Source organism: Echiichthys vipera (assembly GCF_963691815.1).
Source record: "Echiichthys vipera genome assembly, chromosome: 10".
Lineage (NCBI taxonomy): Eukaryota > Metazoa > Chordata > Actinopteri > Perciformes > Trachinidae > Echiichthys > Echiichthys vipera.
Window position 1 is genome coordinate 15,745,147 of NC_139835.1, and position 16,060 is coordinate 15,761,206.

Here is a 16,060-nt window from a genome sequence, read left to right on the forward strand (position 1 = left end):
CTTTAACTCTGTTTTCTCTCACTATCACTTTTATACTTCCACTATTATCACAATCTGCACCAGCCAGATCTAATACACAGCAGGTCTGCTACTGTTTATTCACCTTAACACAAATTTAAATAGCTGCGTCTTTGTAATGTTGTTTGTGTAATTAAAGCACAGACTGCCTCTGAGTATCTATAGATTCTCGTGGTGAAAAGAGGATGCTAAAAAAAAATCCCATTATGCCATTTTCATGTCATCCACACTGCTCCTTGGCTCTTGACTGCCCGAGCATTCCAGAGGCCAGAGTGCCCCAAATATCTCAGCCTTGGGATGTGGTGAGAGTAAAAATGACAGGATGGATTGACCTTTCACAGTTATGTCTCTATAAATGTCATTTTAGTCAATTTCTTGTAGTAAAGTGGCAGTGATAATATCTCACTGGGAAAATGAGAGGCAGGAGTGGGCTTTAAAATCAAATTAATTTGTGAAAAATGTTCACTGACTCACTCCTTCTGTCATATTTTACAGAATCCACATAGATATGTAGTGTATAACATCATTGGGTGATTTTGATTTTTCTAGAGCAAGGTTGGGGAAATATCCGCTGACATTTTTAAATTACAATATTTTATTATTCCCCAAATAGAATCATGACATGACTGGACAGGGTTATGGCTGCTATGTACTCTTGATATTCTCAGACTCGGTGCGCACATGTATCTGTGTGGTAATAAATATTTTCCCAGCCGTGCTAATTTAAGTTTTTTTTTCTAGGCTACAGGTCTGGTATTGCTCCTGTGTTTTGGGTTGTTAGGCAACACGTAGGTAGCTCATTTTCTGTGCTGTGCTGATGATGTGGTCTTCAACTGGGAAACTCCAGGATGACTGCTCAGTCACATTATAGTGCTCGTGTCATATGTGACAGTGAAAACCCCCTCCACATCATTACTGGTATCAGACTGCAGTGACATGGGGAAATTGTGTCAAGCAACAGTTTTAACATATGACTCCCAAACTCATACCTGAAATATTCTAGAAGTGATTTTAAAGTCCAAAACTGAGCCCTTGTCAGTTCAGGGGTCTTTCCCTGACCACATGGACCTTTGGCGTTGGAACAAGCTAAGTCATGGTCCTGGAAAGAGTCCTGGTGAGTCCTGGATTCCCAAAGCCACAAAGTATCTGATGATGAGGATCATAAATCAGTTGTACATCAGAGATTGTTTTGGCACAGAAACATAAAGTTAGTAAGGTTAGAAGATATATGTGAGGCAAAATAAAATAAAATACAGCTGAGCAGTATTTTACATTATGGGTGTGAACTCCATATTATATGTATCATTTTTCAAATCGTCATTTGATATCAGAAATTGATTGTAAGCAGTTATATTTATACCAGGACATGTCAGTAAATTATTGTTATTTTTGTCAACGGTGCTTGGCTCTGTCTTCAGTCCCATGATCCTTTTGGGAAAGCGGCCGGACAACGGTGTTCAAACGGGAAAGCTAAAAATAGAGCTGACAGCACCAGCAGCTGACTCACCTACTGCTCTGTGAAACGCATACACTCACGACCACACACGAACACCCCCTCCCTGAATTCTACACCCACACAGAACACATGCAGACATGGACACTGCATACACTCCTGTTGTCTCTGTACATTCAATTCTACATCCTCAGAGTAGCCACAAATGATCACGTGGATGCATAATTTGCATCGCCTAGAGCAAATTTGCATGATTTCATGCCTGCTCACATCTTTGCTTTAACTTTTCAGGCAGTTGCATTCCTCCCTGTCTGAATTCCCCTTTTGTGTTAAGTTTAAACAAACCTCACAAAGGCTTGTGTATTTGCCCTGGCAGATAGGTCTGCCCCCCCCGTTCAGACTGATTTCCAGCTAACCAATCATAGCTGTTTATCTCATATGGGGTGGGTTTGATAGATGACCGACAACCACTTCATGCTAAATAAGCATGGGCTGTTCTCTTGCATTTTTCTGACATATAACAACGACAAGTAATGTACAGTAATGTGTTTGTATTCCACGTTTTTATTTCGTGTGTATTCCATGTATTGAAAGCAGGAGACATAGTATACGACAGCAAATCTCCCCTAAAAGAGGTAGGTTGGGGTAGTGGATTGGTCCCTGGAAGACAGGACAGGTTCTTTTCCCATTGGTGTTTATGTCCTGGACGTACTAAACCAAACCACAACCTTTTGTCTAATCCTAACCGAGTAGTTTCCATGCCTAGTCCTAACGTCACTTTTTTATTTGGCGAAAACCGGAAATTTAACGGTAGTTTTGGAACCTAAACCTAACCAACACCAAAAGCAACAATCGCAGTTCACTTCCGGTCCTTTGTCGACATTCTTTTACCGTTTGGAATTTTTCGTATGATATCGTACGAACCTGTTCACGAGAATACGTTGAAATGAGTGAGGACGTCTTTTTTGTTCACACACCCTCGCACTTGGGACGCTAGGGTGAGGATAAACCTAAATTATTAAAGATAAATATGTTCCAATTCTGATGGCAAAAAAATGGCAACACTAATTCCCAGAAGTATTGATACATCATCATCACAGCTTATGTTTTGTTGTTATCATTGGTTGCAGGTCTATCCAATCGCGTCCAGCGATGATAACGCCTCTGGCCTGTGTACGTCAATGGTCCAACTAAACAGGTGATTTTACTTGTTGCTTTAATTAGACCTCGTCCCAGGACTGTGTGGGTGTGTACAAACTAGGCTTGATTCACATCTCCCTTGCTCTCCTGTAAGTTAAGTTGCATCTGTAAGGGCGGGACACCTGTAATAATTCTTATTGGTAGAGTTTTGTAACAGGCAGGTTGTACATGACTTGAGATGCAATTAAAAACCACCTGTTTGGGTGTGCAGGACCTTCCAGCTCCCAGAGAAATCTAGCATCTTAAAGAATTAGAGTCATCCTCTTCATCATCATCTCCATCATTATTAGCATTACCACTAACACATTCACACACAGTTCTATGACAGGGCAGGGCACAGATGCCTCACGCGCCTGGGCTTGCTTTCAGCTGCAGCCCTGGGTGTTTGACATGAGCAATGTCTGTCTGTCATAGACAGACAGCATTCATTGAAATACTCTCTCTCTCTCTCTCTCTCTCTCTCTCTCTCTCTCTCTCTCTCTCTCTCTCTCTCTCTCTCTCTCTCTCTCTTTCTCTCTCTCTCTCTCTTTCACACACATACACACAGATACATACCCACACAGAATTTGTACTACTACTGTATGTAGTATGTTGCGAAGTTTTTTGACAGCATTTGTCAAAAAATACCAATACATAATAACATAGAATCAAAGTAGTAATGTGAATGTTGAATGTAGTGTCAAACCATCAGAAAATTATCAACCAACATCTATGGAACTTTTTATTATAATTTTTTCCCCCATTTTTTCGTATTATGAGCCACAAGTTTCTCATTAGGGATAAGTCTCAGCAGCTCAACCCTGTTTCTAGCAGCAGGAAGTCATCTTCACCCAAAGACGCTTCAGTAATCCCAAGTATGCCCGACACCAACATCGAACTATTAAATCAACTCAAACATTTAACAAAATGAGCAGCTTGTGAACTAGAAATTAGTCAGGGGGAGCTTGGATCCTCTTAATAAGACATGAGCTACCCTAAAAACATGATTTACGGTTTTTTTTAAATATAAAAAATATGCTATATTTGACATGCATACAATTAGGCTTTTATTGATGTACGATTCATGAATTCCTCTCACAACTAACTGAGCCACAACTGGCTCATTTGTATGGGACGGGTAACTTACAGGCCAATGTGCTTGTAGAGCACATGCACGACCACACACACACACACACACACACACCCACACACAGACATACACACACACATACACACACACACACACATACACACACACACCCACACAGCAGACTAGCAGTTGCAAAATGCTAGCCAAAACAACATTACAAGGTGATACTATACTATTGATTCAGCTTTAACGTGGTTCTAATTTGAAACAATAAAATTGATGGCTAAATGTAGTTTGCCTTCAGGTGAAAGGCACATTTTTTGTCCGCAACATGATGAATAAACACACAAACTGCTCATTCATAGCAAAAAATGTTTAAATGCTGCGTTTGAATAAGTGCATTGCTGATCTGCAAAGATTTGTCCATCCACTTATGGGGTGTGTGAGTCTAGTGGAGAGCACTTATGACAAAATGGAGAGTGTGAGTGACCTTCCCAGCAGCAGCAGCTCTATCGGTCAAACCATACTGCCTCTTATGTAACCAAGGGTAAACACATAACTCTGTTGGAGCTCTTTTAGCTTCTGGCAGGGTAGTAACTAAAAAAATTATACAAGATAAATCATATTGTGCAGCATTAGGACACTGCTAAAAGTATAATTTTTATGTGATTTAAGGGATTAAATTAATACAATTTAAAGATTTGAAAAGCGGTCGTCATAAAAGTGTCATGCATTGATAAAAATTAGCCTGTATATCTTGACAGAAAGAGGTACTTGCTTTTACGGTCCAGTTACTTTAGCACTATTAAACTTGCACATACGGACTTAGAGAAAGCATGCAGTGGTTATTTCAAACATGTAAAGCTATTTAAAACTGACCTAAAATTGGATGTGATTTATTTTGGTCTATAGACTGAATTGCCCCAGTGGATTATCTTCCCTCTGGTAATAGAGATTGGGTTCATGAAAAAAGCCTTTACTCTATAACAACTGCCGAGACTGACTTACTCACTCACTCACTCAATCATGAATCCATCCAGATATGCACACACTCCCACACACACAGAAGTCCACCGCCCCAACAGTTGAAACCAGACCCTTTCGACAGCTGAATTGAGGCACGACATGGGGAGAGGGGCTGGAGATGGGGGAGGAGATAAGAAGCAAAGGCTTCTAGAATAATGGATGACATATCAAGATTGATTTATTAATATAATATGACTTTTTTATTTAAAAAAAATATGGTTTTCATCTATATGAAAGGTTATTCCATGGGATTTCAGAGGCAATCATTTCAGAGGCCCTTGATCAAAGTAGCCATATGGCTATGTAACCGTTTTGAGACAAATAGATGAAAGTAACCTGGGGCAGGAATGGAGGAACTTGGAACTTGTGATTGGCATTGCCATTGTGTTTTCCCACTCTTAACCTATCTTCCAAAATGGACCAACTTTCTTCCAATTGGGGCCTGGATTTAAAACTCTGAGAAAGTGATCAATTAAAGGACAACCAGTACAGTGGAGGGGGCATGGAGGAGCCTGGGGGGGTGTCACTGAGGTGGCTGGAGGTAGTGGGAGTACAGAAAGAGGACGGAGAGGAGGGGAATGAGTGGGTGTGGTGTATCTACAAATAGCTGCGCTCAGTGTCTTGCATTTCTTCACTCGTTTCCATCCCAGTTGCCCAGTGGGACAGTTGGGACTCAGCACCTCGAGCAGCTCCATCAAAATCAAAAGACAACCAACCGGTCAACCAGCCATGAGCAAGTCCTATTCCTCCTCGGCCCAGTCGGCCTCCTCATACCGTCGCACCTTCGGCCATGGTGTCGGGTCAACCCCAATGTCCTCCCTCTTCTCCTCTGGAGCAGGCGGCCGCAGCTCTTCTTCAAGCCAAATGTCTTCCCGAGTCTATGAGGTCAAGAGCACAGGTATTCCCTCCTATTCCGGCTACCGTGTGTCCTCAGGTGCTGGGGGAGCAGGGTACGGCTCCTCTAAAGCCATGCGCACCTATTCTGGCGAGAAACTCGACTTCAATCTGGCAGATGCCATGAATCAGGACTTCCTCAACACAAGGACCAATGAGAAGGCCGAGCTTCAGCATCTCAATGACCGCTTCGCCAGCTACATCGAGAAGGTGCGTTTCCTGGAGCAGCAGAATTCAGCACTGACGGTGGAAATTGAGCAGCTGAGGGGCCGTGAGGGCCCCGGCCGCGTGGCGGAGATGTTTGAGGAAGAAATGAGAGAGCTTAGGAGGCAAATAGAGGCCCTCTCCAACCAGCGTGCCCGTGTGGAAGTGGAGAGAGACAACCTGGCTGACGACCTGCAGAAACTGAAGCTCAGGTAGGTTAGACGATGGTTGAATGAGTGGATGGATTAGTGAGTACCAATGGATGCACTGTAAAAAATTGTCAATGAATGGTGAAAAAATGTCCTATGTGTTGCAAGGGGTTGACCAAAAAGTAAAATGTATGTTTGCTTCTCATAAATCTCTCTAGTGTTTCACAATAAAACATATTATATTAAAGAAAAGCCTTGAAAGAAAATTGTAACCCAAATTTTAAAAAATATCTGTAACAGAACAACTTTTTGCATCTAATGACCCTTCAATTTTTTCTGCCGACCCCTTAGGGGGTCTCGACCCTCATTTTGGCAACTGCATGCTCCATCAGTAAAACAGGGTGACTTATTGCTGGATGTTTATAGGAAAATAAACTATGAAATGTAAAGCAGCAGTATTTTTCCAAGTTAAAACAACGCAAGAAGAGAAAGCCCACCATGTGGCATCAAAGACAGCTCCTTCATTTCCAGAGGCTGTCTCCTCTCTTCTGGAGAGACAAGCAAGTAACAAAGGAGAGATTTGAGAATAGCTACACTTCAACGAGTGTTACAGTCCACCAGGGTTTTACAAAGGTGTTTTTAATTGGTTCACAAGAGACATAGTAGAGAAAAATAAGAGAGAGAGATAGAGAGAGAGAGAGAGAGAGAGAGAGAGAGAGAGAGAGTCACTTGCCTGGAATGATCAGACGGACAAAGTTTCAGTCAGACAGAAAGAGAAGCAGACGGACAAAAATCAACACACACAGCTTATTATGTTTGTGAATTTATAGATTTATAGATAAGAACCAACAAGTTAAAAATCCAAAAGACAGTTCTCCAAATACATATTTATTCCGTGTGTGTGTGTGTGTGTGTGTGTGTGTGTGTTACAGAGAGAGCTGTGATGTGGGTGTATCTCTGAGTGGTCTATTTGTAGCTACTAGGTCAGCTCTTTGAATTTAGTATTTTTGTCACTGCAACAGCAAGCAACATCACTTAAATGTAAGTGTATATAGAAACACACACACACACACACACACACACACACACACACACACACACACACACACACACACACACACACACACACACTTTTCCCTTTCTTTTCATCAGCCATTTTATAAATTGTTGCTGCCAACAGTTACAATGCACATGCACACACATGCACACACACACACACACACACACACACACACACACACACACACACACACACACACACACACACACACACACACACACACACACACACACACACACACACACACACACACATATATATATAGAATGCCATTAGAATTTAAGGATAGCATCAGCAAGCGTGAAAACACATTTATCCTCTAAAACTATTTTTTACAGCGAGGCGCTTTTCTGCAACACAATCAGGATGCTGCATTGAATTAACATTTAACAAGCGAGTGACTTGAGGCACCTTTGCAGTTTTGCATGTGTTCTTTCTGCAATTCCAAGTTATTCAGGGTGCAAAGTGAACTGCTAATTCTGGAAACAGCACCAGCCAAAGGCAGACCTCTATTCCTTTCTCACTGTTACTCATCTGACTCTTGACAGTGTGACAGCAGCTGCACCACAGCTTTAGGACTCAAAGAGCAAGTGCACAAGTGTGTGTGTGTGTATGTGTGGAAATGAATACAAGTTAGACTAGGATGTGTCATTGTCCTGACAGTTCTATTTTTGTAAGCCAGAAAGAACAGAGAGCACAAGGAGGAACGAGAGTGGGTAACTAGTTTGTCTAATAACTGGTCCCTGGGGAAGAAGCTGTGCTCTCAAACACAGTTGTTGTGTTTATACTCACTTACATTTCAACTTACCTCTTTCTTTTTGCTCCTGCTCTCTCCAGACTGCAGGAGGAGGTCCATCAGAAGGAAGAAGCTGAGAACAACCTTTCTGCCTTTAGAGCCGTACGTCTTCTAGTTCTATAAAAGCACACTATGATATCTCAATATATCTCATTTTATTCTCAAAGCCTGAAGTTGTTTATTCCTGCACATTTTCACAAAAAGGTTGCTTTTCTTTTGGTTCCCAGGATGTCGACAATGCCACTCTGGCCAGGCTGGACCTGGAGAGACGCATTGAGAGCCTGCAGGAGGAAATTGCCTTCCTGAAGAAGATCCATGAAGAGGTCTGTTGAAATGTTTATAAATTACATCTATGCATCTATGTACCATCATAGTACAACTGATGGTGTGCGCTGTATCATATAACCGCCCTGTGTGAAGTTATACTGTAACATAAGACATATCTGAGCATCTGTAGCTCTTCAAAGAGATCAAATATCTCCCACAAATATGTCCACACTTAAACACACCCACTGGTGTTAAAACATATGCATTACCCACATTTACACGGCCTCTTCTGCACACACACATACAATCTCCCCGTACAAGTTGGGAATAAAGGTCTTTTGCAAAGCAATAAGAGCAATACATACATTTGTGCATATTCATTCACAGACATCAAAGGACATACTGAGCTACATACTCAGACACATGCCAGTGCAGTTGAGGTCCCTTCCTGTCATTTTGTCATCTCGGCCTCAACTTTGACCCCTCAGTAATGCTGAACTGCCTATTGGTAGAAAAGAGCATGTCAGCTGTTGTGTGTGTGGGGTGTGTGTGAGGGAGAGAGGGAGAAAGAATGTGTGCATGTGAACAGATGCAATGCTTTTTATATCTATTGGTTAGACCAGAAGACAGCTGAGTGAGACCAAAGCTTACTAGTTTCACAATGCTAAACCAGCGCTATTTTCATTTCTAATAATATTTGAAAGGCGCTGTACTCAACATTCAGACTATTATTATAGCAGACAAAATATTTGCTATGTAAAGATATAGTGGAGTGATGTATTTTGTGCAGAGAATTAAGTCACTCTCCCTGTGTGTGTTGCAATAATTTCTCTATTGTTTGTTTGAATAGCTTGTATGTGTTAAAAAAAAATCTGTATTTCACAATTTTCTTTCAGTATTTTGAGTACAGCTTCTTTAAAAATGCGCTACTGAGAATATTTGTGGTTTGACATTGTATATGTCGTCTATATTAATATGTGAATACCACTTATGAGGATGCCCTAGCCCTACATAAGCAAAGGATAAAGATTGTTTTGACCTTAGTTATTAATGCAGATATGGTGCTCTCTGTTTCTTAATTTTTCCCCACACAAACAAACTTTCTTCTTTATAACCTTCCTGTCTTTTTTTTAAGCTTTATTTTTGGGCTTTTCACTTTAATTTCCAAGTGCAGCTAAAGAGTGACAGGAAAGGGGGATACAGAGAGCGGGCAGAACACGGAGCCGCAGGTCGGATTTGAACACTGGCCACTGCCAAGGACTGAGTGTGCAGTCTATCCAGTGAGCTGGAAGCCGCTCCACCTTCCTGTCTTTTTTTGTTTAAAATCTATATATTTTACCCTTCTGTCAACTTGCAGGAGATCCGTGAGCTGCAGAGCCAGATGCAGGACACTCAGGTGCAGGTCCAGATGGACATGTCTAAACCCGACCTGACTGCCGCTCTGAGGGACATCCGTGTGCAGTATGAGGGCATCGCCGCCAAGAACATTGCAGAGGCTGAAGACTGGTACAAGTCTAAGGTAGGGTGGAGCGCACACACACACACACACACACACACACACACACACACACACACACACACACACACACACACACACACCTCACCCTCACCAACACTTGCCTCATCTTAACCCTAAACCTAACCTCAAACCAAGTCTTCAACCTAGAATGTAATTATTTACGTTATGGGGACTTGCATTTTGTTCTCAAAAGGAAGGCGAGTCCTCACCATGTGAATAAAAAGACACATCACACACAAAGGTCTCCTCCAGCAATGCTAAAATCTCATACCCTCTCTCCTCAGGTGTCTGATCTGAACCAGGCTGTGAACAAGAACAATGATGCACTCCGTACGGCCAAGCAGGAGAGCATGGAGTTCAGGCACCAGATCCAGTCCTACACCTGTGAGATCGACTCACTCAAGGGCACCGTGAGTATTGACTGCAGTTTTATTACATTTCTTTGCTTCTTAATAAACATAATTCCCTTATGTCTGTCTTCCTATGGCTTTCATTCTGTATTAGACCACTCTGTTCCACTTCTAACTTCTGTTCCCCTGTAGAACGAGTCTCTGCTGCGCCAGATGAGAGACATGGAGGACCGCATGGGCCGCGAGGCTTCTGGTTATCAGGATAGTATCTCACGGTTGGAGGAAGAAATTGCTAAAATGAAGGTAAGTAGTTTAGAGATTTTAAATGGACTCTTCACTCCATGAATCCACCAGGTTATAAAAATTATGATCACATTCTTGCAGAATTCAGGATATAAGAGATCATAGATTTAGCCACCACAACAAACTTGAGTGAAACCTCCAATGGGAACACCGCCATTGTTTGAAATTTTACAGCTTTAACAAATATATAACACAGTCTTCTATCCCGGTATTGAGTTTGTGCTTGGTGTAAAGTCTTTTTGAGCAGACAATAAAACTTTTTACGTTTTTATATAAAGGATGATATGGCTCGTCACCTGAGAGAGTACCAGGACCTCCTCAATGTGAAGATGGCCCTTGATATTGAAATTGCCACCTACCGCAAGCTGCTCGAGGGAGAGGAGAGCAGGTTTGTGTGTGTGTGTATGTGTTTGCATTTGTATGTGGTTGAAGTTTTCTGTCCCAGCTGGCTATCATGACTTGACATTTTTCATCAAGATATGAAATTATAATTTATGTCCCTCCTGTTACCAGCTTGTAATGCTGAATGTCCACTTTTGCAGGATCACTCTTCCTGTCCAGTCTGCTTATTCCTCTATTGGGTTCAGAGGTAAGATAATTAGAACACATTCTTCCCTTCACAAATAAATACCCGAAGAATCCATTTTTACATTCCAGATGAGTCAATGAGGAGATACAAAAAGACTAATTATAGCTTGTGCCTGTATATGGTAGGGGCTATTTTGAGGGCATTGCATGTTGCTTATCTGCAGTGACACATTCTGACCACGATGTGGCGATATATGACATGTCAACACAACACAACTTAGGCCCACTGATGTACTAACAGTCCACATGTGCAATAAGTCTCCACTAATATCTCCCCTCCCAGAGTTCATGAAGTAGTGTAAGAGTTGTGTGACTATGTTGTTACAGAGACCAGTCCTGAGTCCCAGAATCAGCGCTCCTCAGAGGTTCACTCCAAGAAGACTGTTCTCATCAAGACCATCGAGACCCGCGATGGCGAGGTTTGAGTACACACATACACACACAAAGGTGGAAAGAAACCAAGATATTATAAGGCCCGCAGTTGCAAAATTACAACATCACTTTAAAGCCTAAAAGTGTACAAAAAATCTGAAAATGTTTTTTAAAGACTGCATTTACATAGTCAATAAAGGTTTTTTTAAAGACTGCATTTACATAGTCAATAAATGTTTTTTAAAGACTGCGTTTACATAGTCAATAAATGTTTTTTTAAAGACTGCGTTTACATAGTCAATAAAGGTTTTTTTAAAGACTGCGTTTACATAGTCAATAAAGGTTTTTTTAAAGACTGCGTTTACATAGTCAATGGGTCTTGAATGCATCAATAATTATAATCCAATAATATGTATCATTTGGAAATGGGTACTTTTACTGTTGGTACTTTAACAATATTTTGATGCTAATACTTTTGTACTTTTACTTAAGTTAACTTTTGAATGCAGGGCTTCTCACACACACACACACACACACACACACACACACACACACACACACACACACACACACACACACACACACACACACACACACACACACACACACACACACACACACACACACACACACACACACACACACACACACACACACACACACACACACACACACACACACACACACGTTATTTAGTACTGAGCTATTTTAGCTAGTAAGAGATAACATTGATAATTCTCCAAGTGAATCATTTTCATTTGTTATATTTTTTTAATCTAGATCAAGTATTCTATGAGCCAGGGGGCTAGTGCCCAGTCTGTAAGTCTGGTTCCAATATATCACCTACCTTTTGTCATCTGTTCACTATGGGCTGAGGCAAACTACCAGATTTTGGATCTGTGTCTAAAATAGGCTAAAGTCTGCATGTGTCTATGACAGCATGGGTCCTACAGAGATTAGAAAGCAATCTATACACTGAAATCATAGGTGTAAAAACATTTCTAGTCTCTAACTGTTCCATGAAATCATGTAGTTTGCGTCAACCCTTTATAAACACTTAGAAGTGAACCTCAACACTCTACAACACGGTCAGCAGCCTCTGTCCCCCCGCACCTCCGCACCTCACTCCAAACAATACCCGCTTCACCGTTGATGAAAAATACCCTCCCGTATTATGCAAAACTCTGCAGTCCCTAACATAGATTGTGAATATGTTTTTTTCTTCCTTCATAACAACTTACACTGCCTCTTCTCTCCTCCTCAGGTTGTCAGCGAGTCCACACAGCATCAACAAGACATCATGTAAACCAGAAGAGGCAACACTATCCAGTGTAAAATAAACGAATAAAAAAATAGTACAAGAATGGAAATCTTTCTACAACAATTTATACGCATAGTCTATCTTTAGAGAAAGACTGCTGATAATTTCAGATAAAGGAAACAAATTTATACAAGTGAATGCAACCAGGGTACATCTTTAGACAATGAGCTGTATACATCAGGATAGATGCAGTATGGAGGCACAATACACTGCCTTTAGCCTGGTTTTCAATAAAGGTCATTCCAGGAATTACGCTTTATTCATGTTACTGTCCTTCTCTCACCTGAATTTGTCTGCAAAAATAATTAAATGACGAGTTGAGTTTCAAATTAAGAACAAGGCTTGGTGTAACTGAATTGGCCCAGGGAAGTTTGCAGGGTTGCAAGACAGATCAATGGGCCTGAAACGCCATGGTCAAAAGTAATATTGTAACTGCACTTTTCAACGCACATATTCCAAGTCTTTCTTTGCAAAACTACAAGTATATGACTTGATTAAGAAGGGCTTTTTATTTGAGTCACAGATTTAAGGAAAGTACAATGCTGTGTCAGAAACACAAGCATCGAATGAAAAAAGGAACTCAGTCATGTTTGAAGTTTGAGCTCAATAGCATGTGCTGGATGTTTGATTGTATGAGTATGGGAGATCATGTGACGCTGCTTCACCTTTGCCAAAAACTCAAATAAAAGACCTTTGTTCTCATTTGTCACTCGTGTCAGCCGGTTTCTTAAAGGCAACAAATTATGCTTATTTTTAGGTTCATACTTGTATTTTGACTTCCTACTAGAACATGTTTACATGCTTCAAGCCTGTATTAGCACCTGGGCACCATCATTGCAGCCTGGTATGACTGTAACAGCACTTTAGCTGCACTTTCTGAAGTTGTGACATCCCACCCTTACAGAAGTCATGACGGCTCGTTTAAAATGCACAGTTTCACGATACGGGCTGTGTGCATTTCTCTGTAGATTGAGTGTATTAATACTTTCACAGTATTTATATAGCACCGTGACCTGATTTATAACCAATGGGAATCTGTCTTTTTACAATATGGGACCTTTAAGATTTTGTATTAAAAGAAAAGTCTTCCATGGCACATGGCGCATTGTGTAGGACTCATTAGCATTGCTCAGATAGTTCATAAAAGAACCAAATGCATGCGCACTATGTCCACCCACTGCATTCATCATCTGATGTGGGCTTTGTTAGCTTCCTAAAATGATACTAGCTCTCCCGGCTGAGCGTAACTGTCTTCTGTGAACATTTAATTCACTTTTATAGAGCAAATAAGTAAAGAGTTGCGTCTATGCTGTAACAGGACTGATCTTGGTGGAGGGAAAAGTGAACAATAGCTAGTTAATGAGCTGGCCACAGTCATGCTGTTCCAGCAGAAAGCAGATTAGCACAGCATCAGGAATTATATAGTGTGTGTGGTTTGTGTCTGAAGTCACTGGACTGAAAATGTCAGCAGAGATAAGAAAAAAAAAAAGTAAAAAAGGGGTGGAGGAGGGAAGAGAAAACAAAGATACAGTGAAGGCATAAATGAGCATGCGAGAATGAGAGCGAGACTGCGAGGGTGGTACAGGGAGAAAACAAGAAAGAGAGAGCGTAGAAATATAATGAAAAGGTTATTCAGAGACACAGAGGAAAAGAGACGAGGGAGATTTGGAGAGAGATAATTAGGCAGAACAAAGAAAGAAGCAGAGAAAAAGGAAGTTCCAGTAATGTGGATCAGAAAAGTTCTGTCTCCATCACAGTTTCTCTGCAACAGCTTCCCAGTCATTATGGCCAATATAAAAGGTCAGCATGTGCTGCTCCCATTTCCTTCAAATAAAGTCAGTTAACCTCTTTGACCTCTTTTCTATCAGCTGGTGAAAGCACCTGTTAAGGCATGAAAAAATGCCGGAATGTGGTTCCCTTTTTGCGCTGCTGAAAGTTTTTCCTGATTAGATTTGTATTTGATAGACTCAGTGTACAAGTTAAACCATACAGTAACTTACATTCTATCACTGCTGCACTCAATATGTAGGAACAGTAGAGACAAGACCATTACATTGTAGAATCACATTGTTTATCATATTTTAGGTCCATATAAATTCATGCTATCAAGAATTATAATAACAACAACAATAATCAGGTGATTTTCACACATTTAACACAGGGTGGTAGGGAAGTTAATTGCTGTCTCTTCTCAAAATGCAGAGCAGTTATCAAATTACTAATGGTTGCTGATAATCAAAGTCAAGGCTCAGTTTGTTTGCTGATTTTCAACATCACACATTGAAATAGCAGGACGGGAGAGATACAAGTGCATCCACAGTAGTAACGTAATAGAAAACAGGTGTAATCCAGTCAGCTGGATAAACGACATAAGCGATTGTGATGAAAACATGAAAATGAAAGAAAACATTTGTACATTTAAAAATTATTTACAGTTCAATATCTACAACAAGTGTTTCCCCAAGTATTCAGCGGTGACGGGCAATGACCGAAAAGAATAGAAACCAAAATAAAAAAGCTATAAGACAATTTAATTTGAATAATTCATGTTAACGTTTCAAACTGTACTTTCGTAAATTTGTCTCTCTTCTTAAATGCAAAGACAGTGATGATGTTGGAAGCGCGCTACAGTAAAAGAAGCCTAAAAAAAGACCCAAAAAGCCACGACTGCAAAGGATTGCTGGCTTAACAATGGAATAGAAGGTTACTTTGCACAATGCATGTCAAGAGGCGGGAAATAATGTGAATGCCTATTCAAAGCCCTTTGCCCAGAGAGCGTCAACTGGGAAGAGAAGAGAAGAGAAGAGAAGAGAAGAGAAGAGAAGAGAAGGGAAGAGGTTTGTTTTTCAGAATAGGTTACGATTGGTCCTTTCATTATTCACTAATGTTGTACTAAAAATAAAAAAATCTTCACAGTGGTCACTGAAAACAATGAGCTGTTTCTTTCCTGTATACTGTTGATTTTAAAAAAAGGCTTCAGATTGATGTCCTTCCACAATGGGGATTGTGTTTTGCGCACTCCTGGAGCCAACAAACTAAACATGTAAATCTGAGGTTTTCACATAACAACAGTGACACACGGAAACACTGACACATTAGAAACAGTTACACAAGGATTCTCATGCAGTAATGGGTTAAGATGGGAACGATTGGTCCTCCGGTGCCAAGCCTGTCACATCCCATCAGATATTTAGTATTTAAGTACAGTACCGTAGAATTCTTTTTGTTTATCTAAACCTCAAAAAGTTAAATTTCTAAAAAAAAAAAGACAAATAAAGTGTCCATATGTTTACAGTAACCTTTAGTCTCAGTGAGAATTGTAACACTGGTAACTTCCTTCACCTCTGTGGACGTTCAGTACAACGTTAAAGTTCGGAGCACATCTGAATTTAAAAACACACGCAGATGCATGTAACACACAAACAAATGCACACATACACAGTAAGTCTAGAAAAAAAAGGTCCAGTAGTA

At 40.7% G+C, this 16,060-nt stretch overlaps 1 protein-coding gene across 1 annotated transcript; it reads left to right on the forward strand.

Moving 5' to 3' along the window:
* The first annotated feature begins 5,389 nt into the window (after window positions 1–5,389).
* Window positions 5,390–13,298, forward strand: desma (desmin a). The gene is made up of 10 exons (XM_083921654.1): window positions 5,390–6,076; window positions 7,911–7,971; window positions 8,097–8,192; window positions 9,494–9,655; window positions 9,940–10,065; window positions 10,198–10,308; window positions 10,587–10,696; window positions 10,851–10,897; window positions 11,224–11,315; window positions 12,533–13,298. Exons 1-10 carry the CDS (start codon window positions 5,496–5,498, stop codon window positions 12,572–12,574), a joined length of 1,428 nt encoding a protein of 475 aa, XP_083777780.1. The 5' UTR covers window positions 5,390–5,495; the 3' UTR covers window positions 12,575–13,298.
* Window positions 13,299–16,060: the final 2,762 nt, after the last annotated feature.